At 41.5% G+C, this 27,987-nt stretch overlaps 1 protein-coding gene across 9 annotated transcripts in view; it reads left to right on the forward strand.

Annotated features, from left to right (window-relative positions):
• The window catches only part of Phldb2 (pleckstrin homology like domain family B member 2), a 102,238-nt gene that overhangs the window by 60,694 nt on the left and 13,557 nt on the right, over nt 1–27,987 (forward strand). For 2 of the 9 annotated variants that reach the window (XM_059277740.1, XM_059277745.1), the window contains 9 exons: nt 6,398–6,553; nt 7,490–7,600; nt 11,243–11,332; nt 14,341–14,484; nt 17,238–17,378; nt 18,626–18,725; nt 22,810–22,830; nt 24,704–24,739; nt 26,783–26,987. In XM_059277740.1, the coding sequence (XP_059133723.1) occupies nt 6,398–6,553; nt 7,490–7,600; nt 11,243–11,332; nt 14,341–14,484; nt 17,238–17,378; nt 18,626–18,725; nt 22,810–22,830; nt 24,704–24,739; nt 26,783–26,987 (1,004 nt within the window). The remainder of the gene's footprint in view (nt 1–6,397; nt 6,554–7,489; nt 7,601–11,242; nt 11,333–14,340; nt 14,485–17,237; nt 17,379–18,625; nt 18,726–22,809; nt 22,831–24,703; nt 24,740–26,782; nt 26,988–27,987) is intronic. The other 7 variants (XM_059277743.1, XM_059277747.1, XM_059277744.1 and 4 more) reach the window with 6 other exon arrangements.

The following is a 27,987-nucleotide window of genomic DNA, read 5'->3' on the forward strand; positions in this document are numbered from 1 at the left end:
GTACTGCTTGTCCTTGAATGTCTTTCTTCATAGCTTGATTTTATGCTCTTATTTAAACATTACCCTGTGCTGTTTACACCCGCTTCTTGACTTTTTTTTTTTGCTGCTGTTTGGAGACATTAGCGTGATAACAGCAGTCAGTCACCAGGATCAAAGAAGCAGAGTATGACATGCTTTCGACATCTCCTACAGGCATCTTGACTTTGAAAAGGGCCCTGGAGCATGCACCTGCTAGTTGAATGTTACCAGCTCATTCTCCTATTCCTAATGTTGGCAGGGTTTAATGGTGCCTGCTGGTTACTTTCTGGAAAGAGACTTCATAAGTGGGTAACTTCACAAGCGCTGGCACGGCCACATATTATTTCAGAGTATCTTTTTTTTTTTTAAAGATTTATTTATTTATTAGGTATACAGCATGTATGACTGCAGGCCAGAAGAGGGCACCAGATGGTTGTGAGACCCCATGTGGTTGCTGGGAATTGAACTCAGGACCTCTGGAAGAGCAGTCAGCGCTCTTAACCTCTGAGCCATCTCTCCAGCCCCTATTTCAGAGTATCTTGACAACAGGGTCATCTCTGAACCAGCAGCCCAAATCCACAGTGATCCCTGGGAAGTAGGCATTAGCAGCCTTGCGCCCCTCAAGGAATCATAGGAATAGTAATTAGTCCTAAGTGAGTAACAATTTCTGATTTCAAATGAGTAGACAAGAAGCTACCTTTTCATTCAAGCTCCGCTTGTACCTTGGAAGAACAAGCAAGTTGAAAATCAGGTACAACAGTACTCTTGAAAAAAATTCTATAACCTTTATTACAAAAAAATGCTTGATATTTCTTGGAACATTGCTAAGCAATGAGAAATCTCAATTAAAACGGTTTCATGTATTGCAGAGGTTGAAAGAATTTTAAGAAGATAGATGTGGCGCCATATGCCTTGTCTCAAATTAACAAATATTAAAAAGTATCCAATGCAAACAAGTTGAACTACAGCCTAACAAACAGCATTTATTTCTTACAATACTATTTAAAGAATGTTTTGACAAGCTGTCTTTCCCCTTCACTTACTTTATTCTGTAAAGCTGAACTCAGCTGTCAAGAAAGGAAAACTGCCTGTCCCTTGATATCATAGTTCTTTGTGAACTTTGCAATAAAAATAATTTCAAAGAGACTAGTATTTTAGTTTGTAATTATGTTTATGCCAGTTCACACAAAAGATGGGGATGCTGGATTTTATATTCATTTCTTGATTATTTTTTTTTGAACTCTACTTACTGCTAATGATTTAGCACTCCGTTCATGATTTTTGTCTAAGTCTGTACCATGCTTGTGGATTTTATTCTTTTGTTGTTTATGTATCTGTGTTCTTCATAAGCTTTGCTTCTAGATTCTATCTGGAACTGGAGGTTGTTGATATCACTAATGACTGTTTGTGTTATCTGATTCTTTAGGATAACTCATAAATCTATCTATGCCCTAAAAGTCATGACTCAGAGGAAGGAAATGATATAAACAGTGCTTCCATCAGCTAAAAACAAAGACTCCTTCCTCATCCTCTCCAAACAGGAGGGAAAATCTGACCATAGGCCCTTTCCTTAACCTGTGGTAGCATCTCCTCACCTCAGAGAGACCTCGGAATCCTGTTGCCTAGTGTTGGTATCTGTGTAACTCTTCACCAGTTTCTTGACTTCGCCAACAGAAAGTTTCTATCCACCCCCACAGGAAGTTCATGTATTTGAAACCTCCTGGGATGTCATAGCACATTTCTCTTCAGACTACAAAAGCTTCCCAGAGCCGTAAAACTAGGTCAATAGTCTGTTTTCTGAGAACGAGTTCCACTAGATGGCATGCTGCATGAAATAAAAAGTAATAACTAAGAGGACATGTAAAATCATTTTCTTAAGCGGTGTGCTGCCTTGCAAACCCGAGCTGAACTGTCGTGGCCAAGTGGCTCGTACACTTGTGACATCTTGCCGCCAACTCACTGTTTCAGGGTCAGAACAAACGTGCAGATGATGACGTGTGGCTCCTGGTTGCTGTTTAGTCCGGAGAGGCTTGCCAGTCCTGGACTGAGATTGAAGGTGCCTTTTATTTGCCAGGAGAGTTTCTGCTCTTACAGTGGATGAGACAGACACCTAGCTGGGGCAGTATTCTAAAGCTGTTTGTAGTAACCATTCCTCTAGCTCAGTTGTTCTCAATCTGTGGGTTGTGACCCCTTTGGGCGGTTATATATCAGATATCCTGCATATCAGATATTTAGATTACAATTTATCACAGTAGCAAAATTACAGTTATGGAGTAGCAACGAACTAATTTTATGATTGGGGGTCACCACAACATGAGGAACTGTATTAAAGGGTCACAGCATTAGGAAGGTTGAGAATTGGTCTAGATTGTTGATTTTTGGCTTTTTGACTTTTAAAAATTCTATGCAGCGACACCTATAACTAGAAGTCCCCTTTTCCATCACTGGCTCTAAATTTTTTTCCCCCATAGTCTAAGAAAAGTCATTCAGCTTCTGTGGACCTCGCTGTCTTTCTGTGTAAGAGCGGAAGTCAACACGCTTGCCTCTTTCCATATCGCAAAAGCGTGAGGACTGTTTGACGTCACCGCGTGATATAGAGAGAGGTTTACACGCCCCGTGCTGCATCTCAGTTTGCCTCCCATCGAGAGATTATTTCCACAACCACATCCAGCTGTACCACATCTGTTCCCTTTCTGTCCCTCTGATGGGCAATGGAAACCTAAACATCTGCTTGTAAATGTCTGCTTTAAAAACTCTCAAAAAAAAAAGTTATCTCACAAACACGGAATGGCCCCGCATTTTCTTGATGCAGCTGTCACGTGTCTTCCTTTGCCCTTCCATCTGCGAGCCAGTGGAGGGGCGTGGTCATGTGCTGTCCTATCGCTGAGTGAAAGCTTTGTTCCGTTTTTTCATTCAGCAATGCATGTGCTTGACCGAGAGCTGCCTGTGTCTGTCTCAAACTCTGCCTGTCTCAAATTCCATTCCCACATTCTCGCCATCTAGACTCTTTAAAGGCTTTACTGCCCTCCCCATAGCTTTCCTTTCAGCGTCCATATGCACACTAAGTTGCCCGAGGAGACAGTGACACGCACAGGATCTCGGTGCTGAGCTTCACTGAGTTTTCCGCTTTTCTGCCTGGTGTGCTATTATTTTCGTTCAGTAGTTTAAGTATTCACTACAAATCAATGGGTGACCCCTGTTGCTGTCTTTCAGGGTTAAAATGACACGTGTTGTATAGTAGCCACATGTGGAGTAAGCAGCTGGCTAGTATAGAGTATGCTGTGAGCCATAGGCTCACTTAAAAGAAGATTCATAAGCCAACAGGGGGACTTTAAATTTTTTATCTTAATTACCTTTAACCCCGAAATTAAGCTTAATTGGGAGAGCTTGAAAACTTAATTATATGTGCTCTTGTGAATAAATACATCATCTAGTACATTATTTCAAGACTGCAGACATTTTGTTCAAGATTCATTTTAATGCTCCCCTAATTAATTCCTATAATTAAGCAATTCTGATAAGCTGAAAATGTTAGTCAAAGTCTAGACATTGAGATATTGAGATACCCTTGAAAACCAACGAGTGCGTATATGTATTCAAATTTTCTTAAAACATCTTCATAGTTTTTAAATTTTGGCCTAGATGAATTTAGTGTCTTTCTCCCCCTAACACCCAACAGACAGACAGACACACACACACACACACACACACACACACACCCCTCCTGCCAAGAGAGAGTCTCACAACTCAAGATCCTTCTGCCTCAACTTCCAGAGTGCCAGGATTATAGACATGTGCTACCACACCCAACTTCAAATGTTTTTCAAATTGTGTTTTTCTTGCTCTTATGCTTCCTAAATCCAGTGTGCATCAGCATAATAACCTTGTTGGTATAGTTTTGTTTGTAATTTCATAGCAACCAATAGCCTTTCTGTGACTCATCTCTAGAATATAATTTATTGCAGAGATAGAAAGATTCCATTTGAATAAAAAACATCATACTTTATCAGCAAGCAAAACCCAGAAGGAGGATGAGTTAGTGATACAGTGTTTATCAAATCATTACTTTTAACTCTCTTTGATGATTTAATTGAACAATAGCAACAAGGAATGCCCCCTAAGTGTCTCAGCTCTGCAGAGCTATTAGCCACACTGTCCAACTGCCTCTTCCTTTTGGCCAAATATTTTTACGGTATAATTAAAAAATATGCTACACAGACCACATTTGTAATTCTGTTAGTGGCTCCAAAAGTAAAGCAGTATTTTTTAATGGACTCAAGAATAATTTAAACCATGTATCCCAACCCCAGCACAAAGGCAATGAGTGAATACATTCCTGTTTTCAAGAACATTCAGAAGTTGAAGACTGTCTACTCATATTCATCATCTTTGAGCTTCTTTAACTACCTTCAAGATTATTCATGGGGTAGTGGTGCCTAACTTTTTGAATCTCTGTCTTAGTTAGGGTTGCTATTGATGAAACACCATGACCAAAGCAACTTGGGGAGGAAAGGGTTTATTTAGTTTACATGTCCCAAGTCACAGTCCACTGAGGGAAGCCAAGGCAGGCACTCCAACAGAGCAGGAGCCTGGAGGCAGGAGCTGATGCAGAAGTAGAGGTCTTGGAGGCATGCTGCTTACTGGCTTGCACCTCATGGCCTGCTTAGCCTGCTTTCTTATAGAATCCAGAACCACCAGCCCAGGGGTGTTCCCTCCCCCATGAATCACTAATTAAGAAGATGTCCTACACGCCTGCCCCCAACTCAGTCTTAGGAAGGCAGTTTTCTCAGTTGAGGTTCCTCCTCTCTGATGACTCTAGCTTGTGTTATAGTGACATAAACCAACAGTACAGTCTCCCTCTGTTCCTGATGAGAGCTTTGAGTCTACTCTTTCCAACGAGGAGATTTGTGCACAATTGTAATGGACCCATAAAGGCTCAGAGAAAGAATCTTGCTTTCCAAATACCTTTTTTTTAAGATGTATTTTTTTTAAAAAAGATGTGTATGTTTATCCACATCTCTGTGTTGGTATATGCATGTGAGTACAGTTTTACTCAGATGCCAAAAGAGGCTATTCGATCCCCCTGAAGCTGGCGTTAGAGGCAGTTGTGAGTAGTTGCTGGGAACCAAACTCAGGACCTCTGAAAGGGCAATGTGTGCTCTTAACTGCTGAGCCATCACTCCAGCCCTCCAAGTGGGTTTCTAGGGAGTTGTGTGCTCACAGCAAAGCCAAGGAGAACAAGCAGAGCCTTCCCACATTGTACCTGCCTCATACAGGCGTAGGCTTCATTATTAATGTTCCTTGCCAAACTACTGCATTCTCAACAGAGTTCCTGTTCAGGTGCTGCTGACTGCTCCCTTCAATCAAATTTCTTGAGGATATAACCCTCCTCTATAATATACAGTCAATAATATAATGATATATAATAAACATTTATTGCATGGCTGCTCAACATTTATATATTTTAACTTATGTATATATACCTTTTTATTTGTGTGTACATTAGAAAACAATTGTTAAGAAACTCAGCTGGGTATGATAGCACATACCTGTAATCCTAGCACTCAGAAAGTGAGCTAGACCCATACAGAGAGATCCTATGCAGGGAGAGAGGGGGGTGGGCAAAACAAGGAAAGAAAGAAAAAAAGAGAGAAGAGAGAAGAGAAACAAAATTGAAAAGAAAAAGAAATACTAGACATAAAAAGGCTTACTGTTTTCTCCTTATACCTCAGTGGATTATTATATTACCACATTTGGAGTATGTGTATCCTCTGATCTACTTTTGGACTAACTTGTGAACTATTTGAATCTGTTATTAATTTATTTTATAATTCCTATGTAAACTATAGAAAACAATAACTTTCTTAAGAGACTTTGTGGAAATCTTTTTACACTTTACTGTCCACTTGAAGCCATCTACTGGCTTTAAAAAAAAAAACTTTGCATACACAGAAAGTCCGAAAACAGTTGGTGAAGTAAAAATTACCCTCTGCGGGGCTGGAGAGATGGCTCAGAGGTTAAGAGCACTGGCTGCTCTTCCAGAGGCCCTGAGTTTAATTCCCAGCACCCACATGGTGGCTCACAACCATCTGTAATGAGATCTGGCGCCCTCTTCTGGCCTGCAGGTATACGTGTAGGCAGAACGCTGTATACAGAATAAATAAATAAATACTAAACAAAAAACTGCCCTCTGCACCATACGCCCACCATTCCCGCTAACAGCCATGGCTGGGCTTACCTCCATCACCTTGTTCTAGCCCCACACTGTGTCGTAACCAGACATTTGCACTAGAGTGAGCATTTCTGATTGTTATTTCTTTATATTGGGAAGGCTGCAGCCACACGGGTGTGCTTCATTTTCATTCCATTTTCTCCAAAGGATGCTGACCTGTTGGATGTTGAGAGCAAACACTTTGAAGACTTGGAATTTCAGCAGCTTGAGCACGAGAGCCGTCTGGATGAGGAAAAGGAGAACTTGACTCAGCAGCTCCTGAGGGAGGTGGCGGAGTATCAACGGAACATCGTCGCAAGGAAGGTAATTTGCGAGGTGATGCTTGATGTGAAGAATGAAAATTGACTGTTAACTGTGTTATAGGAATCATGGTCATTCGTATAGTTGTGGACTCCTGTCTCTATATATGAGTATCCTTTTGTGTTAATCACATTTGGTCTGTACCATATATGACAAATGATGCTCTGTGCTATATAAACTGAGATGGTTTACAGTCACTGTTATAATGTTATAGAGGTATTTATGGATAATACACCCCCTCCTTTTTTTTTTTAAACTCAGATAAAAACCAAGTCATAGACAATCAGCTGTTTGTTTCAAATCCCTCCCCCTGGCAGCTGAAATAACTAGAGTTAGAATAATTCTGTGAGCAAAATCTATTTTGGAATTTTCTCTTTCCGTTGATTAATAATCTCTAGTGCTAACTGGGAGCTTGTTACCATTAGCAACAGACCCATAGAAAATCATTCTGATTATTAAGGACTCCACCCAGCCCCCAGCATCTGTATGCCCAGCTCAGAATTTAGTGTTTATTCTAGAATTTATAATCATACTCTAGAACATTGTACTAATTTGGTAAAATTGAAGGATAAAGTTGATGGAGAGAATGAAGGACAGAGAAAGTGCCTTCTGGTTTAATGGAGAAATTATTTTTTTTTTGTCAGCATGTTAAAAAAAATCAACTAATGGTCTAAAACAAGATTTCCTAGTGAATTCTGGATTTTTCCAAATAACTTTTCAAATCATGTGAACTGCCTTGGCTATAAGTCAAGAAGTATTGAGCTTGGTCGGTCAAAGTAACTGCTTCTTAGCCTTAGGTGATCGTGGTGGTCCACCGTCAACTCAAATGTGGGCAGTGTCATTCAGGTTCCGAAGACCCTTTTCTTCCCTGCCCGGGACAAACTGGCAAACCTTGGATTCTCTCATGTGCATCTTTCTACAATTACTTTTGTCTCCCAGGAAAAAATTTCTGCATTGAAAAAGCAAGCCAGTCACATTGTTCAGCAGGCTCAGAGGGAACAAGACCACTTTGTGAAAGAAAAGAACAATCTAATAATGATGCTCCAAAGAGTGAGTACTTCCTGCTCAGCAGCGGTGACAGAGAAAGCACAGCTTCCGGCTGGGGGAGGGCTGCCTCTTCCGGTGTTGTGCCTTTATACTCTGAGACAGCCGTTTGTATTCACTTTCTATGGCAAATCTGTACTTTTTCTTCTTTCCTTAAAAAGAGTCATACTTTTCATCAAGTAGTTAAAGATATTCTAACAATAATTTGTGGTAGGTTTAAGGGAAAATGTTCTTTATGCTTTGGTTGAATACTTTGGCTCAAGTATTCTAGTGTTTCCAACTGCAATTATTTGTGTGTGGGGTCTTCCTCGTAAATGCCACATTGAAGTTAGTTTGACTTAGCTGAATCTGAAAATACTCCATGTGGCTTGGATAGAAGAGCACCAGCAGCCTCCATTGGGCCCATGTCCTTATCTGTCCCAATAAAGTAACTCATAAAAAAGGATTCCTAGGATGAAGACAATGGACTAAATAAGTAAATATATAAAAATAAGAAACGCTGTAGCTACAACTTGGACATGGCCCATGGTATAATTTCAAGAGTAAAACATCAAACACCAAAGCTAATGGGGTATCAGATCAGAGCCACAACCTGGGAACATGATATTGGGGTAGTGGAAATATGTGATGGACCCGCAGCAGGGAGCAGGAGGTGGATGGAGTCAAGAATGACGTGGACCATGATACCCACTGAAAAATGTGCATTCCCTTCTCAGCTACTTTAGCTTATGAAAGAAGAGATGGACCCTTTTGTAGAGTTACTAGTCCCCTTGTGGGGGCCTCTGCATCCCACATACATCCCGGAAGCTTCTTCCTGCTCTTTTCAGCTCCCAGAAACCCATGAACGGAGCTGTAGTCTCCTCCCATGCCCTACTCTGTGGGACAAACTCTGTTGCCATTCAGTCCCCTGTAACCATTTTTCCCTTGTATGAAATATTCAAGCCGGGCGGTGGTGGTGCACGCCTTTAATCCCAGCACTTGGGAGGCAGAGCCAGGCGGATCTCTGTGAGTTCGAGGCCAGCCTGGGCTACCAAGTGAGTTCCAGGAAAGGCACAAAGCTACACAGAGAAACCCTGTCTCAAAAAACAAAAAAAAAAAAAAAGAAATATTCAAAGTCACAGCTTAAATTACACACTATCATGTATGCTTAAGCAGTTGTTGAAATTTTAAGGGGAAAACAAAAATCTCTAAATGATAGGGGTTTTTTTTGTTTTGTTTTTTACAAATAAGCAAACGAGGTCACAGATAACTTTCTTCCTCATTAAAAATAGATAAAATTCAATTTGATTATGAAAATTGTGATTCACATGCGATAAGAGTTTTGTTTCTCCCATAACTGATCTATAGGTACCTTTCAATCTCAATCAACATTCCAACAGAATTTTTTTCAAAAAATTTTTTTGTAGAAATGGGAGACAAGTTTGGTAAAATTTAAAGCTGATTTTCCTTAGTATGAATTCCACATTTGTGGTTTGGCCTTCTTGCTAAAATGCACATGAAGCACTTTCACAGTCATCCACAGACATACTCAGAACAGTAAACATGGAAGAAGCCCAACATGCACACTCCTGCTGAACTTGAAAGACATTCTGCTGCCTCAGTTCAGCTCTCATGCTCAGCAAGTGTTGTTGTGTACTGTTTAGTGGTTGTGTGTGTGTGTATGTATGTGTGTGTATGTATGTATGTATATGTGTGTGTGTGTGTGTGTGTATTTTGTGGGTGATTGCACTGTTAAAAGAGTTGCTGAATGGTGCTAAAGTATTGCCACACACCCCCAAGTGCAGAAGGCTGTGGTTTATCTGTGAGTCCTGTATGCTTTGTTTTTGGACACTGTTGCTGGTTATCAGGCAAATGTGAATGAAACAAGAATGTGTCACTTAAGGTGTTTCAAACAGTAACACATACAAAACCAAGCTGTGATTTGAGAAATAGATGAAAATGTTCCTGGCAAACAAGACATGGTAGTGTACACTTGTAATGTTAGCATTTGGAAGCCTAAAGCAGGAGAAATGTAAATTCAAGGTCCGCCTGGGCTGCATTCTGAGTCCTACCTACACTGCCATATTTTGCCTCAAAAATAACTTTAAAGGAGGACAGTGAGATGGCTGAGATGGTACAGGCACTAGCCAAGCCAGCCTGGTGACCTGTGTTCCATCCCTGGAAGTCATGCAGAGGTAGGAAGAAGAGAATGGTCCCCAAGCAGCTGCCTTTTGACCTCTATCTATCCACCATGGCATGCGCATGTGCTCATGCCACCACATACATATGCAGAACAACAATAAAATAAATGAAATAAAGTAGAAAGGAGACAGGAAGGAAAAGGTTGAGGTTAGTATGAAAACAACAGTGTGACTCAACTTCTCATCACCTAAAATGACTCGTCATCATTATAAACAGTGAACAATTTAAATGCCAGGGAGAATATGGACCAGGTAAAGTAGTCACACCGCGGTGATGTGAGTGTGAAGTGCACAGCACCTTCGGAGGACTCCCCCAAAGTTTATTTTGTAGCTTTAAATGTGTGTCCACCTTGGACCCAGCAATACTAGTAGATAGTTACACAGGACAAATGAAAATATGTCTTTATAACAGATGTGTGCAAAACTGCTGGAAGTAGCTTTTGCACAATAACCCCCCCCACACACATCCTTTTTAGACACAAGCTAAATAACCATCAAGAGAAATGTGAATTAACAAAATATCATGCGTATAGCAAAGTACTCCTCAGCATGCAGTAGGGGTTAACTGTCTATGCTCTGGCATTGTGGGGTAAAGCCAATACAGGAGCGTGCATATTGAATGACTCCGTTTAGATCATGTTGGAGAAGAAGGAAAGCCATGAAAGGCCAAGCAAATCAGAGCAGGGCTTGACTTTGGGGCTTGGGCTTGAATGGAAGGGGCTATGAACATTTCTAGGTTGAGAGAAATGTTTTTTATCTTGGTTGCAGTGCTGTTCTATTTATAAACAATCATCGGTTATATACCTAAGGTCTTTGAATTTGACTGTTATGTAAACTATACCATGGTAAATAATATACCCCATAAATATTTTCCTGGAGGTTAACCCAAGATGGTTTGTGGGCCTAAACAAAAAAAAAAAAAATGAATGCTGGGAAGTTTCCAGAAGAAATGTACCAATGAATTATGAGATTATATCACCAGAGGTCACATGGATGTGTGCTACTTAGGGGAATAAAAATTTGAGTGTAGAAAATACCCAAAAGATGAAGGCTGAGAAGGCCTTGAGCTAATGAGCATCCCTCCTAGTCTCATGGAGCCCATGCTGGCATCTAACTTACTATACAGCTGAGGCTGACCTTGAACTCCTGACCCTCCTGCCTTCACATCCCAAGTGCTGCACTTATAGACTGCTACCACCCAGCCTGGCTCCTCTTGACATTTTCTGCTTTAGTTAGAAGAACATCCTGTCTTTTCCTTAAGACTGCTGTCACTTTGTAAAATTCCTCTTGAATGATGGGTTATCTAACTAACTATGTTTGGAAAGTTGCTCATGCATCCTATCAGCTGATAGTAGGTGAGACAGCTGGAATAGCAAGCTTTAACTGAATGTGAGGAAAGGAACTAGAAACGGGCGTGTCGGGGGTTCTGTTGTTTGTCTCAAGCGTAATAGATTTTGTATATCTTTAGGAAAAGGAGAATCTTTGTCATTTGGAAAAGAAGTACTCCAGCCTCACAGGGGGAAAAGGATTTCCTATTAACCCCAATACTCTGAAAGAGGTAAGCCACAGTTTTATAAGTCCGCGCATGTCAGCTTGGAAATCAGATATGCCTCAGCTTTGTGTAAGTCAACTAATAAAAACCTTAGCTTAAATGACGTGGGGAAACTCGTAACGCTTGATAAGTTTCCTGCCATTCCTTATCTATGCTCCAAGGAGCCTAGGGCTTGTCTTTGTGGGTAATGCATATGCATGTTTGTGTGTGTCAAGACGCATCTACTTGTCTTGACAGGGACTTTGAGAGGTACCTTGAGTCTTGCGTTCTCCTTTCTCCTCATCCTTTCTCTCTCTTTCTCTTTTCTTCTTTTTGTCATGAGTCTTAAAGAATAGGAAAATACCCCCAAGAATTTGAGAAAATGGTCTTTTTTTTCCCCCTTTGGTCTTACTTTCTCTTCACTTGGGAGCCCCTGTTTACATCGGCCGTACATACTCTTTAACAATCATCCTGTGGTCCCCAGTATCACTCTTGTCCAAATATTCTCTCTTGGAGCTTCACTGATAGAACATTTTGCCTCTGCTTTGGAAGAGTATGATGCCCATGATAAAGTCACTTTCTCCGTATTGACTTATAAACTAAGGAAAGGGGTTGTTGCTACCTAAAAATTTACCTAACCAAAATAGTGCTTTTACTTCTAAGAAAGCTGAGTGAAGAATTCTCAGCTAGAAAACTCTGTGTGTGAGGCGGGTGTGGGTGCGTGCTTATTCATGCATGTGCAGGTGTATGAAATAAAATTGTTCATCACTATAATAAGTGTCAACAAGTTTGTATCTTAGAAGCATTTTAAAAATATTTTTATAACAGATTTGTTAGGTCATACCACTTCATGGTTTTCATTTTTGGGGAACACATAACTGGCAAGGTTAGTGAGGTGAATGTGGTTGTAAATGGAACTTACAGGCAGAAGATAAGATGAGTGAGGTGTGAGGTAGGCCTTGTGAGCTGCGTTAATGAAACACAGCCTGTGTATGTGTTCTGGGAAGCCACTAAATGATTTTAAGTAGAGAGACAACGTTAGTTGATATCCATTCGTAAAGATCACTCCTGGCCACTCAGAAAACACTGGGTCAGAAATGGCTCCAGTAGTGCAGGCTGGAACCTGGATCAGGTACTCAGATTCCAGCAATGTCAGTGAGATGGAAAGTGGCTTGGGTTTGTATGTATTTGACAGACAGAATTGAAAGTTCTTGCTGATACATTGGCTTTTGTGGGAAGATGACAAGGAACATTCAAGAACAATGCATGTTCCCTGTTTCCGGGTGAGGTGAATGACTGATGGCTGATGGCTGATGCTTCTTGCGGTTGTAGCTGAAGAAAAGGGGAGCGGTTTATAGGGAAACTTGGAGGTTGACCCTGAGCACACTTAAGAGGGAAGGCCATAGTAGCAAATGGATTACATGGGCCTTTTATCCTTTCTGTCTGTCCCCAGATAGGCTAAAATCTTTCCTGTCCTGTAGATGAGTTGGTCTTTGCTTTTTCTGAAGACTCCTGGGTGTCAAAGAGTCTGTTGACTTTGGGGCTATTTTTGTGTGTCTCTACCATTTATGTCTAGTATCTGCATGTTCTCAACATGTCACAAGAAGACTTGACTTGTGGGATGTTTTGATGTTCTGGTTTCTAATCTTTTCACCTTCACCTTCCTCTTCTCTCTTTTCTCCCCCAGCCTCCTTCTGAAGAATGACTAATTTATAACCAGATTTTTTTACAGAGCACCCACATCTGACAAAAACCTTTTGAAGCAATTAAACTACATGATCTAAGACTCATAAAAGGGAATTTTCAAAGCCTGACTTTAAAGCTTCCTATCAAACAAGCAAAAGAATAACTCAAAGATTTTAATTTCCTTTCTGATTCATTACCAGAGATGAAATGGGACAGCCAAATTCATCCTTTCCTTTCTTCAGTTGAACCATGTAAAACTTCACCTAGACTCTGTGTCCCCCTGCTGTGTAAGACTTCAGGACATTGGTTGATAACAGTCAGCTCCAGCTTCCTCTGTTTTGCTGTAATGATGGGGTGTCCAGAAAACCTTTCATTTCCAGGCTAGAGGTTTTGCTGCACGGAATCACTTTTAGAAAATTGTAATAGTGTTTCCGTCATTAATAGTCTAAAACTAGAACCCAAGGTCAAATTGAACCCACTTTCACTTTCAAAAGACTGTTGTTTTATAAGCTTTATTCTTTTTTCACATGTTTCATTGGTGTGGCAAAAATCTTGACTGACTTGTGTAATTACTTCCCATGAAAATCATTCTAAGTGCCTTTTCCACAAAGATCCTTTTAGGAGTTTTGGTACAGAGATTTTGATTCCTGGGCATTTTCTTTAAGCTGCAGACGGAACTGGATTACTGAGTTCACAGAAACTGGAACTTCTCTGTCCTAGCAACAGAGTTGGAGTTGCAGCAGTCACCTTGAAGACAGTACCATGTGACTGCAACTCTTCCCGAGTTCTGTGTGTACATACACACGAATGTAAAGAGTCTCCTCATTCTTTTTGGGCTGAAATATCCGAAACTAAATTCCACTAAAACTAGGTTGCTATTTTTATAAATGTTTTCTTGATACAAAACCCAGTGGCCAATCAGCCCACTTATTCTGACACTGTCATTTTCAAAAGACAGAAAAGGGAATTTCTTCCATGCATATTTGTGGAAAAGACTCGTGAATCAGAGAGTGAGTGATTACGTTGTCTATTGTGTATCTGATTGTTCAATATACCTGTAGAGATAATGCCATTCCATTGACAGAATGATGCTGAGACCTCTGGATATTTATCATATGGTCATCTTGATTTCACCAGAAATGATGTTGAATACTTTGAATGACATTTTTCAAGATTGAGCACTGCAAACGCATTTTCATTGCTGATCATTCACTTAATGAGACATTCAGTAGTGCCCAGGTACCTGGCTGTGTTGCGCTCAGCTAACTCATTGTCCTGGGGACATTAATACTCTCGCATGCCTCAGCTTTTGCTTTCCTTGTGTTTAACTTCTGAATTCCTCCTTTTAGGGCTATATCAGTGTAAATGAGATTAATGAGTCATGTGACAGTTCCACGAATCTATCCCCTTCCACTCAGTTCCCTGCTGACGCTGACGCTGCTGTCACTGAGCCTGCCTCGGCTGTGCCGGTGAGCCAGCCCCAGAGTTCAGAGGTGTGTGGGCATGTGTTTCATTCATTCACTGCTTTTCCTCATGTCAGAAATTAACCCACAGTTCACTGAAAATAATCCAAAGGAATGTGTGTGTTCCGGAGGGCCAGAATGATGCTGAGTTAATGAATTAGACCATATTTGGGGGGTGGGGGTGGGGGTGGGGCATTGTTCTACACCAGAAATGTTAGAAACCATGAAATGTGTGGTAACAGTGGGCAGCTAGACATAACTGCCAACAAATAAGGTCAGTGTCTTAGCATTCTAACCAGACCTAATTTTCTTAGATTCAGACTTTCTGGTTTGAATCGCCTTTCTCAGATGGGTTGTGTTGTCTGTTTTGCTTGGCAATATTGAAGCATGCTTTCATTGTTATGCTTTTTGAAGCATAACATTTAATGGTAAGCATTCTTGGGAGTGGCCAGTGAAGGGAAGTCTCAGTACCTTCTACTGATCACATTGCCTGCTGTGTGGGATCTTAACAAGGGGCTAAGAGGAAAGAGAGTGCCCATCGTTTGTGATCTTGTGATTAATGCACAGCAAGTCGGAACAATCAGATGATGGATTGATTTCACGTCTCTGTCTCATTTGTCTTCTCCTCTCACACTGGTCTGTGTACACCTCTTCTTTCTCCTATAAAGCAGAGATCAGCTGTCTGTTCTGGATTTCTGTTTCCTTCCACCCTTTCTCCTCATCCTGTCACTCAACCTGCATCAGCCCCTTGGCCTGAGGTCACGGCTCCATCTGTTGACCCTTTCCCTCTAAATGACACGCCTCCCCTCTACCAGCTAAGAAACACAGGCCGCAACAGCAGCTGGAGCAACAGGTAATGACAGAGGTGGATAGAGCATGGGGATTTGACCTTGAGAACAAGATCACTCACGTGCTGTTCTTTATCTTTTCCAAAGTTGATTTTTTCGAAAGGCAAGTTGCAGAGCATTTTTCTTTCTTACCTTCTTCTTAAGGATATTTAGTGTGGTCTAAGGGTGCCAGGACTAATAAAGCTTTGATATGTTTCATATCACCGTGCTTTTCAGCTCCCATTCAACAAAACAGTGTGGCTTGTCTCGCATCTTTCTCGATAGGCTGACAAGTATTTCCATAAAATTCATAGCGTAAAACGATTGTGACAACACCGCATTTCTATTGTACATTCTTGAAGCCGTAATACTAAGATGTCATTCCAGGGCTGTGTCCAGATTGGCTAAGCACTTCACAGCTCTCCCTCCATCCTTCTACTGCTCCTAGAGAAGAGGATTTAGGTCCATCTTAGACTAGGTACCTTTAGGCCTGGGTCTCCTGCTGCTGCCACCTGTGCTGATGTGAAAGGGAACCGAGGAAAAGAGTTGAGTCAAATAACGGATGAACTTGGAGGATGAAAGCATTCCACACCTTTCATTTTTAACGTGATGTTAATCTCACTAGCACCTTCGTTTAGGACAGACCACACCTTGGGAGGCAAAGCAATCCGTTTTCAAACCTGTTGCCTTGTGCCCAATATTAACAGACAATTTCAATGGATTTTCAGAGTTTATCAAACTCTGAAAATCAAAGCCTAGGAATTTATGCCATTTGGTCACAGTGAAAACAAAGTTTTGATGCTGCTTTCCAACCTAAATCAGCAACTAACCATCCAAACGTTGAGGCTTTATTGTGGGATGTGGACTCCCTGGCCATGAATTCCAACTCTGCCACCTTCGAGCTGCAGGACCTCAGGCAGGCTTACTAAATGTCTCTGCACCCCAGATTCCTTGCTTATGAAATAGAGACAGAAAACCGGCCTCACAGGATTGTTACGAGAGCAGAATGAGATCATAAACATGGATCATCAAACCTGGCACATAGGAAGCTCTGAATAAATACTAGATACTGGAAATATACCATTATAAAGTTAAAATGCAAACATTTATCATCACTGGCATGCATTAGTTTATATTTCAAAAGCTCAAGACTAGCACTAAAGTGATCTAACCAAAGGACACTTTATTATGTAGTCATTTTCCTACCCAAGACATTTTGAGGAGGGAGGAGAGGTCAAGCAAAATTTGGATGTTTTAAGACAGTAAAAATCTTGCCCTAGAAATCTGATTGACGAGAGAGAGAGAGAGAGAGAGAGAGAGAGAGAGAGAGAGAGAGAGAGAGATTTAGTCTCTTGGAGCATTTAAATATGGGAGATTACTATGGGATCTCCTTGGCCATGAGCTTTTAAAATGGAAGTAATTTAGATGGAAGCCATCTGTGAAAACCTTACCTTGGTTTGGAGTATTATATGACATGCCAGGTTACTATTTTATATAAACTTTCCTGTTACTGCTTATTCTCTTCATCCTCTTCCATTTCCTACTTCTTGTCCCCCTCACTGGGGTCTCTGCCACCACACGGAACTCTCTAGATAGACACAGAGAGTGGAGAACCGCTGGCCTGCATTGTCCATCTGCTGTCCCTCCATCCACCCCGTGGGACCATCACAGCCGTGGTGCCCATTGTATCTATTCATAAGCAGCACGGTAGAAGTGAAAGGTGGATTTCCTTAAAGAAAAATGTCATAGGGCAGAAATAAATAATACCCATTGTCTAGTCACATCTAGTGCTAACTCTAATCTGCTGGCCAACACCAAGTTACGCTGTTAGTGTAAAAGGTATTTTCACAATCCAACTTCCAAAGCTCCTCTGTGAGTGCCTTGCTTCTTCGGTGTGTCAGTGATGAGCGTCAGTCAGTCAAGTTTTGCTGTTCTCCTTTGCATTTGCGTTTAAAGCACTTTAGAAGTCTGGAAGAAAGACGAAAACAGCATAAGGAAGGTCTCTATCTGAGTGACACCTTGCCGCGAAAGAAAACCACACCTTCCATCTCTCCACACTTCAGCAGTGCCACAATGGGGAGAAGCAGCACCCCGAAGGTAGGACTCGGAAGAGCCAAGGCCTTCTCTCTCTATAACATCTTGTCGCCAACAAAGGCAAAGCCTTTAAAATGCAAAAATAACTGAATACTATGCCATGACATCTGCTTCTCGGACAGATATCTGGGCTAAAGAATGTGTTTTCTGCCACCACACTGCAGGTGGTGGTACTCTGTACTTATAGAACAGACGCCCTCTGGCTGTCCCCATATTTAGAAGTAACCCAGATCATAGACTCTGAGCTTCAGGAGTAACAGTACTAAATAGTTATTGGGTGGTGGCTGCCCACATGGTACCAGAGTTAGCCCTTTATGTGATCCTGCCACCACTGTGTAAATGCTTACCCATCACTACCCCAGTGGTGGATAAACTGAGGAAGAAGAGGAAGAAGCTAAGTGACAACCTCAAATCCCTCAATTGGAAACTGAAAGAGTCAGAATGTGAACCCTGGTTAACTGGACACCTGTACCCTCTGCTGGCATGCTCAGGGGGTTATTGTAGAAATGGAGAGAGAGAAAGAGAGAGAGGAGGGAGTAGAAGTGGGGTAGACTTTCAGGCCTTTTCTTATCCATAATTAGAGTAACTATATTGTAATCAGTTACAAGTTGGTTTTTTTTTAATGGACTTTATTCGCATGAAAGATTTCGCTATTTAAAAAGAATAAGAGCCGTGCATGGTGGTGCATACCTGTAATCCTAGTGTTCGGGAGGCTGAAGCAGGAGGTCACTATGAGTTTGAAGCCTTTCTGGCCTACAGAGCAAGACCCTATCTCAAAAAGCGAGTAACAAATGAAGCCAGCTAAAGCCAGTGGCTCTTAGTGGGTTTCAGCATAGCGAGCGGCAGAGAGAAACTGGAACATTTGGGCACGGACAGCTAGCTTGTCCTTGTGTTTTTGCATGGTGTGCATGCATCCCTGTCCATGCACCTGCCCTCTGCACCTTATGCATGGGGAGCTTTCCGTCACTCTCACAAGACTGTGGACAGTGTCTTTCTCCGCCCATCTTCTCTTTTGGAATTGTTGCTACCGGAGGACAATGCTGTGACACTGAGACTTCAGTAGAGTTTCTTGAGAGTGACAGTGGGTGACTAGCCTTTACCACTTGGCATCAAGAAGCGGGACTTAAGACCAAGCATCTCTGCCCTCTGTACTTGAGAGGAGCTCTGGAAACAGGAGTGTGCCCATGTCCTGGTGTACCACTTGGTATTCAGTTGGCCTTGCCTGAAGTATTCCCCCCTGCTTCTCTCAGGCTCACCTGCCTCTGGGGCAGAGCAACAGCTGTGGCAGTGTGCTCCCCCACTCGCTGGCAACCATGACCAAGGACGCAGAGTCTCGGAGGATGCTCAGAGGTATGTATCCTTTAAATCACATGTCAGGGTCTTCTTTTAAGCATGAGAATTCCCCAGGGAGAGGTGATGAGAACCAAGTTGGGGATGTTAGAGGGAAGATGAACCTACGTCCTAAATTTTACTATTAGTATGTTACTTTTGGGGAGAGATGTGTGCAACATCATCTTTGTGACACGGTAATGCTTCCCTGTTTGCACGTATTGCCAGCACATCATAAATACACCTATTATACTTTACAAGTTCAGTCCAAGTTCCATACTGAAAAAGCCTTGAGAGAATTACTAACCTTGCCATTTGATTGATACAAAGAAAAGGGAAATCACTGAAATGCCAAGAAATTTCCAGGGCACTTAGCAAAGATCATTGGTCTTGTCTGTGGCTGACACACTGTGTTAAATGACCCCTGAGCTGGAGTCAATGAGCTGACATTGTTAATGGGCCCAGAAGTGAATTTCCTTGAGCCTTTTGATGGTAAACGTGAGGACTTCTACTGTGTATTTAGGTTTTAAGTCCACCTTGATTCTTCATATGTGTTCTTTGAAACAACATATTACATGGTTAATAGTGTTATCAAATAGTCCTTAGGGGAGACTGAAAGAAGAGACTATAGTGTCATTCCAGAAGCAAGACTCTTATTGAAATAAAGTTACTGTGTTAGTACAGTAGTTCACATCAGCAACTTACATTGGCTTTAATTTCTTAGCAGATTTGTGTTAGATACCAAGAATGCAAATAAATGGCATATTATTTAACTTTGGAATGCTTGGAGACTAGAGAGGAAGGATGGAGACACATGGAAAATGATTTTAATAAAATGTCAAATACAATGATGGAGGCCTGCCAAAGATGTAAAGGGAAAAGCTGGCAGATATTTGACTATCAAATGCATTCATGAATGAATAGGTTGAAATCTTGCCCTTTATGTGAATTAAAATTGAATTCTGATTGGTGGGCTTCTCCACTAATGATATTAGGGTATAATCACTGTGTATGTCTGTGTGTGTGTATGTGTGTGTACACATACATACACACATACTACATATGCATATACATGTGCATATATGTTTATATAGACAATATGTGTGTGATATATGTACTACTGGGATGAGGTTTCAAATCAGCATTGGAAGTGATTTAATGAATTAATGAAGCAAACATTAATTTTTTTCTAGGTAGTAAACACCTGTATTTCTAGCACTCAGGAGGATGAGACAGGAGGATCACAAGTTTGAGATCATCCTGATCTGTATAGAGAGACCTTGTCTCAAAAGAAGGAGTTAATAAAGCTGGGCAAAGTGACATAGGCCTGTAATTTCCCTACTTGGCAGGGGGGAAGAGGAGGCAGGAGGGTTCAGGAATTTAAGGCTAGCCTGGGCTAGGTAGCAAAAAAAGGGTTAAGGCAGGCTATCGTGTTTATTTGAGGTTTATATTTGTAACATTTAAATAAAATATTAGACTTCTGTTTTATTTATTATAACTTCTTAAGAAGATAAAAATATTTCTTAGTATTCACAATAAGCATAGAAGTCTGTTTTGGCTCTCACTTATTTCTGTCAACTTGAAGGTCAATTCTGTTTTCTCTTGAACCAGTTTTTCTGTGATATTAATAGGCTTCCTTTATAATGTATATTCCACTCTGGTGGAAGGCATCCAAGCTTGGATTGGCCATGCAACTGAGACCTTTCTGCATATTCATGAACTTTCCATCCTGCATATTCATAGGCTCTCTGTAGTACAGTGATTTAGGGAAAGGTAGAACACCGAGGAAAGAGAAGAGGGGTCAGAAATGACTGTTCCCAGACCAAGAACAGTCTTTTAACTAGAGAGCATGGAAAGCTGGGCTTTGCACTAAATGCATAGATCCATGAAGCTGAGAGTTGCTTACTGTACCGTGCAGCCAGATTCTTGGGAGAAGATGATGAAGCTAGGGAACCTTTGGTCGACTGTCCTAATCTGCATTCCCCTTAAAGATTGGGATACCTCGAGTGAGTTTGGTAAAGAGAACCTAAGCCAACCCTGTGAGGTCGTATTAGGGATGTAGACTCTGCACAGTCTACTTTCTGGTTTATCTTTGGTGCTCTTGTTCTCCTTTGGCATGACTTTTGTGCACTTGAGAAGACTGTAGCTTCAGGCTTTGCTGCACTTCTGAAGTAATGTCCTGCTTAGAGCTTCCTGGGACTCTGATGGGAAGGCTCTGAAGAAACAAAACTTACATAGGCTGATCCAAGTGTTCTGTGAATTCAGTCTGCTCCTCTACCCAGAGGAGGAATGGCCAGGGATGGTATTTCTTTAAGCCATAGCAGATGGTAAAAATTGGCAGGAGTTTACACAAAGCCCATATGAGTGTCTCACAGAGACCAGGAGGGGTGAATCATGTATTCGTTTAGAATTGTTTCAGCAGCACTTGTTGATGTCATGAAAATAGCAAATGTGATTAAAACTGCAGTCTGGACAAATTTCTGTCTACTACGTTTTCATTATGTCAAATTTAGTAAGACTTCGTCATTTACTTTTTTAATGAACACAATTAACTAAAGTGCACCATTTTTTTGCTGCTGTTCCTAATGGATACATCAAGGATGATGGTGTAAGTATAAGCCTTCTTCCATCAGTACTGTTGCCATAGCACTGACAATGTGACTCAAGGAACATTGAAAGGAACTGTGTGAAAAGGCGAGAGCTGAGGACCTGGACTCCTAAAGTTGGAGAGGTCGTTGGCTTTTTTTTTTATACAGCTTGTCAACTGTTCTTTGTAGCTTTAGAACAAATGAGATTTTTTATCTTTTTTTTTCTTTTCTTGTTAACGGCAGGAAAGCCCAAGAAAGGTATGACAACCTCCTTGTGTGGTGTTTTTGTTTCCAGCAAATATCAAAAGGTCGTTGTCAAGTAATCTTTATGACCTGCTCTGATTTTAAAGCCTGCAGTGGTGGATTTTCAGTCTGATGGTTCCTTTTATGCAATAAAGAAAAAAAATTGCTGCACATTTTATGGAACACAACGCTTGCGGCAGCTGTTGTGCCTTCGAAGGCAGCTGCATGACTCCTTTTGTTTGGGCTTTTATAACAAGTTCCGACCATGCAGGAGACACAGATACTGTGACAGCGTTCCTTTGTGAGGTTCACTGTAGCCCTGCGTTCGTTGGAGAGGCCACTCAGAGAGAAGAGCGGGCATCGAACGTATGCGGGCTCAGTGCAAAACCTCTCCTTCTAAGAGGCCAGGTGGACAAGGGGAAGGGTAGAAGAATTTGGGAAACTCTGGTGTGTTTGTTTCACTTAAGCTCATTTGGTAAGGAAGACTTTGGAGGGTGAAGAAAAGTGTAAACACCTGGCCTGGATAAGCAAGATGGCCGTTGGTGAGGTTAGGTAGCAATACCTAGCATAAGAAAGAACTTGTTATAAAGTGTCGTGGGCTGTGCATCGGATAATTGAGTGGCATCTAAAATTTTGGTTGATCTAATTATGTTTATGGGTGTGGGTGTTTTGCCTGCCTGTTTTCTTGTGCACCACACATGGGCCTGGTGCCCAAGGAGTCCAGAAGAGGGCACCCTATCTCCTGGATCTGGAGTTAACAAAAGGTTGTGAACTGTTGTGTGGGTTTTAGGAATAGAACCCAGGTCCTCTGGAAGAGCAGCCAGTGCTCTTCACCACTGAGCCACCTCTCCAGCCACTTGAATAGGAAATTTTACCCTAAGTTCTTGAATACTATTTGCTACTGTCTGCTTAAAAAATGATTTTATAAATATAATCTTGGGGTTTATTATTATTATTATCACAACTATTTTCTGGTTGGTGAATATGTGTACCATTTTTCTTCTTTTGTAGCAAATTTTTTTTCTAACTATGCATGTATCATGAACCTTTTTAAAAATCTTGAGTTTTTCTCTCTAACCTTAGCTTGAATGTAAAACGTGACTATCATTCATGTTCATCTGCTGTTTTTTACTAATATGTCAAAGAGTGCATGTTGGGGTGAATAAGGTTCCCATCCCCATGCCAGCCTTTCTGACCCTGTGTCTTTCCCCTTTCTCTGCCTCTCTCCCTCCCCTCCTGACTTGTCCATTCTTCTGGCTGTGGACGGTCATTAGGAAGAATGAACTCCTCAGCAGGTGAGCTGTGACTGGTACATTGGCAGATGTGCACTCTCTTCCATCATGAGCCCTGGTTGTCATCGGACATCATCCTAATGTCCACATTAAGACACAGACAGCCATTAACGATGTATCAGATGTATTTGATACATGTTGGGAAAACTCCGTATCTCATGTGGATAATTCACAAGAGAACTTTGGGCACCAATAGGCCAGAATTCATTGAAATTGGCATTAAAAATAAGAAAAATGACTGGTCTCTGTGCTCCAATCTAATGGCTTTCCTGGCAAGGAAGGGGACTGAGTGGTTGTTTCCTGATGCATTCTGTACTGTGGAACAAGCCTAGACATGAGGCCTTGCTTTGTAGACCTTAGGACTACCCCTTCACACAGCACTTTCAAGAGCCTTTATTTTAATTTTTATTTTTTTAAGAGTTCTTTTCATTCCACTGAATGTTGTTCTTGATCTATAATTGAAAAAAGAACCATAAAACCAAGTGGACCTGGGGTGAGAACCTCTCCAGTTTCCTAAGTTAGATCCCGTACTTCACCCCCAAAAGTGGATGCATTCCTGCTTTATCTGACCGCTCAGATAGTTGAAAGGTGAATTCATTCAGTGGTTCTTGTGGTGTCTTCAGGGTAAGTAGGCAGGGGGTCTGCTGTGAGCAGGATACCCCTGTTGCCCTCACAGAACCTCCCTGAGTGGAAGCTCAGGCCACTGCCTCTCTCGACTCAGCAGTTCCTGAAACTGCCACTCACTCTCTCCAGCTCTTCAAGCTCTGTTCTGCTCTGTTTTTTCCTTTATAGAAAGTACCCACAGCTTTGGATGGTCAGATCTGAGCTCAAATCCCCAAACCAGCCACTCAGGTGCAATTCTAAGGTTACAAGGGAGAGATCTATGCTCTTATTTATTGACTTATTTGTTTCCTTTATTTAAAAAAATAACCAAACAAAAGCTCTTGTTATTTATGCCAGGTTGACCTGGAACTCACAATAATCCTACTGCCTCGGCCTCTTGAGTGCTAGGATTACAGGTACACACCCACCCTACCATGGCCACACCCTTATTTATAATGGTGGGAGAACTTGTTTTAAAATTTGTTTGGCAGAGAAAAGCCAGCTCAGGTTGACAGTTGTGACAAACAACTATGGCCAGTCGGCAGTGTTGAGTAGCTCGGTGAGGTGAATATCCTGTTCACACCGGAAATGAAAACCCTGCATTGGAAATGGTCTCATCAACTGCAGGCTTTGCCGTTTAAGCTGCTGTAGAGCTTTAAGGTCCTTTTTCTGCTTTTGGAATGACTGTGCAAGCCCCTGAGCAGAGCAAAACTCGGCAAATTTATAGACGGTCTGGGAACCTGAGGTCCACAAGCCATGGGGCAGTTCCACTGTAGTGTAGCTGTTCCTTGTGCGCATGTCTGAAAACACTGAGCTTTTAGTTTCCCGTCTCTCTTACCTGAAGGTATACACTCATATTCTTAGTCTGTGATATTTCTGAAGAAAGCAAAACAAAACCCAGAACTCTGGAAGACTGGAGAGGCAGGCCATGGGTTGTGTGAGAAGAGCGAGCCCTTCTTTTTGCTATCTCCAGAACATGTTAATTCCTCCTCGGGACTGACTTTTCCTCACTGGGGAAGGAGAGAGGGAGGGGCTGGGATAGAAATCACAGTCAGGGCTGTAATTCTCATATGCTCTAAATGACGTGAAGGGATTTATTTTTCACATTGGCATGAGGACCTGTCTTCTGAGTAGTTGATACCAATGTGAAGACTGTCTATGCATCAGCATTGTCTAAAAGTCATAAGGAAATAATTAAGTGTAGCCTTTTCAAATAATTTCTCTTGTCATTTTCCCTCCCTTTGCTAATGAATATCTGGAAATGATGTAAAAGGAACAATTAATAATTCCAAAAGTTCAAGTGTAAAAGGTAAATGTCTGTGTGATGACTTTATTGCCTTTCTTTTAAACGGTGACCCAAACTGCACACTTGGGATGCCTGGCTTTGTGGGATGCTGTGTGCACGGATCACTGCCGTAAAGGATGCTGTCTGCTCTCAGTGTGCCTCTGTGCTTCACATCTTTCCCTAGTTCCCTGATATGGATCTGTAATTTAGAATAGCAGACTGTGTGAGGAAATCTCATTTTCCTAGAGATGCATTAGTCTGAATAACACATATTCGTGTAGACCTCCGGAACCACACAAATACAAAGGACACAAAAATATGCACGTCACTCATAAATTTTCTAGATCCTTGCGATAGATGATACTTTTTTAAGGCATCATGGGTGAGGTTCCTAGTTCTAAACAAATGTTAAGTCAGCAGCTGTGGAAGCTCCTTTGTTTGGTTTCTTTTATGGGTTTTTGTTGGTGGTGGTCGTGGTAGTATTGTTATTTTGTTTTTATCTTTTTGTTTTCTTTCTTTTTTTTTTTTTTTTTTTTTTTTTTTTTTGGTTTTTTTGAGACAGGGTTTCTCTGTGTAGTTTTGGTGCCTGTCCTGGATCTCACTCTGTAGACCAGGCTGGCCTCCAACTCACAGAGATCCGCCTGGCTCTGCCTCCAGAGTGCTGGGATTAAAGGTGTGCGCCACCACTGCCCGGCTTACCTTTTGGTTTTCTTTAGGCCACTTTTTTTTTTCTTAATTAAAATCCTCATTGAAAGGTAGTTCCTGGGCTGGAGAGCTGGCTCAGAGGTTACACTGGCTCTTCTTCTAGAGGTCCTAAGTTCAATTCCCAGCAACCACATGGTAGCTCACAACCATCTGTAATGAGATCTGGTGCCCTCTTCTGTCATGCGGGTATACATGCAGGCAGAATACTGTACACATAATAAACAAATAATTTTTTTAAAAAAAAGGTAGTTCCCAAGAAAAGATGTCATATTTAAGTGGTCTACTTGTAAACTCTTAATAGGCTTGCTATTAACTCCCTGGATTAATGGGAAATAGATTTTCCTCTTATCAGAAAAAGAGATTCTAAACTATGGGAAAACATTACGATGGACTTGGGGATTTTTTACTTCCATCCCTGCTTCCTGTGTGTGTATGACAGAGAACTGAAAAGAACAGTGTGATTTTTAGCACCCAGAGGTCGCTATAGCATGACCTCAGGAAAGGCTCTGACCTCATATGCCCGCTGCCAGAGTACAAGAGGAAAGAAAGTTCCTTTCATTTATGGTGCTTTTGATCCTATTGACACCCACATTTTCAAATAGCAGCAGTTAGCTCAGGGCTGACTGCTAAAGTGGGCAAAGGAAAGTTAGCAACGTAGCCAGGAGGAGGAGCCTAGCTCTGGGAAGGATTATTGACCCTGAATATTTTAAATGAGTAATTGGCAGACAAGAGAAATTGGAGGAGAAAGCGAGAACAAAAGGCAGAGACAGACTATGAAAGAGAGGAATGCCGATTGCATCTGAAACTGATGAAAACATGACAGACACTATGAAACAGACATTTCTCAACACTTACCCCTGCAAAATCCACATGCTGTTTTGTGAATGCTCCTAAAATCTGAATGCAGTTGCAGGAATAGCTGCCCAATAATGACCACACTGCACTGGGCATCACAGTGCCTTCACTTAAACACAGCTATTTCTAGAGGGTTCAGAGCCTTTCATTGTGCTTCTGGTTTCTGGGGATGGTGCATGCGTGTATGCATGCGTGTGCATGTGTGCATGTGTGTTTTTAACACCCTGATGTATTACTCTCGACCATGCTGAGTTGTAGGGATGAGATTTAAGATTTAAGATGTGCCAAGTGATTGAACTGACAAATAAAATCCCTCACATGATCGCTTCTTTCAAATTCTTGCTCACACTGGGCATGACATTGTTTCTTTGATCTTCTTGACTTCAGAATATATTAGACCAGTGTCCAGATGTCACATGCAGATGTTTGTCATTACTGTCTGTAGATTCATGAGATTCTGAGCTTGATAAATGAGACGTATTTACATATTTATGGCTTTCTCCTTAGGTTATAATCACCAACAGATGAGTGAAGGACAGAGACAGAAACCTGAGTTTTACAACCGCACGGCCTCTGAGTCCAATGTCTACTTGAATAGTTTCCATTACCCAGATCACAGCTACAAGGACCAGGCCTATGACACGTTGAGCCTGGACAGCTCAGACAGCATGGAGACCAGCATTTCTGCCTGTTCGCCGGACAATATCTCTAGGTAAGGCTGGATGAAAACCACCTTCCAGTTTCAAACCTAAACTCATCAATTTGAGACATGATGTATATTATAAGCTCAAATTTTAGATATAAAATACACAATGCAGATGGGGGCTGGGAATCTGGGGACTCTGGGAAATATTTTCCTTGTATTATATGTATTTTGCTGGCCATGTATCAATTACATGATCCATTTTCTCACTTTGAGTTTTTTATGCTTGGTTTCTGATTTACACTGTGCTTCAAAACTCGTTCCCTCTGTCAGTAGACTCCAGATTCTGTTTACCCTTGCTTTTTATTAATAAAGCAATGATCTCCAGGACCAGAGTCAGAATTTCAAAAGTCTTTTGACCCTTTTGCTTTGGTGGAGAGAAAGCTTTAATTATTTTGTGTATTAAAAGTCTGTGTAAGGATTTAGACAGTCATATTTGTCTTCACCTTTGAGACAAGCAAAATGGGGCTGTGGACTCAGAAGCAAACACATCTAAATTATAAAGTAGTGGGGGTAGTTGTCTTTTTCTGAAGCCTTGGCCATGTCTGTATGCCCTGCCATCTAGTGGGTAACGTGAAACCCAGATCCAACATTCCAGACTCACCCTGTCTCTTCTCCCAACACCCTTCTAGCTCTCCAGGATGAGGACTCCCAATGCACCGAGAAAATTGATGCTAACATTCTCTCATACACTGAGCACAAAGTCTGTAAAGTTAAAGGTTTAGGAAGTCAGTAAAAAGGCAAGAGTAAAAAATAGGAGCCATTGTAGGTGGCATCCAGGAAATTTCCTAAAAGTTAGTTCTGGAATGTAAGCGGAATGGAATTTCTGTAGACTTTGCCTTCAATTATTTGTTTTCCAAGACTTAAGACTCCCCCCCCCCCAATTTATGGACTAGATGTTTTAAAATATATTTTCTGACCTCCCTACGCACATATATAATGTATTTTGATCTCATTCACCACCATTACGCTCTTATCCCTCCAACCACCTCTGAGCCCCTTCCGCTTC

Source organism: Peromyscus eremicus, chromosome 12 (assembly GCF_949786415.1).
Source record: "Peromyscus eremicus chromosome 12, PerEre_H2_v1, whole genome shotgun sequence".
Lineage (NCBI taxonomy): Eukaryota > Metazoa > Chordata > Mammalia > Rodentia > Cricetidae > Peromyscus > Peromyscus eremicus.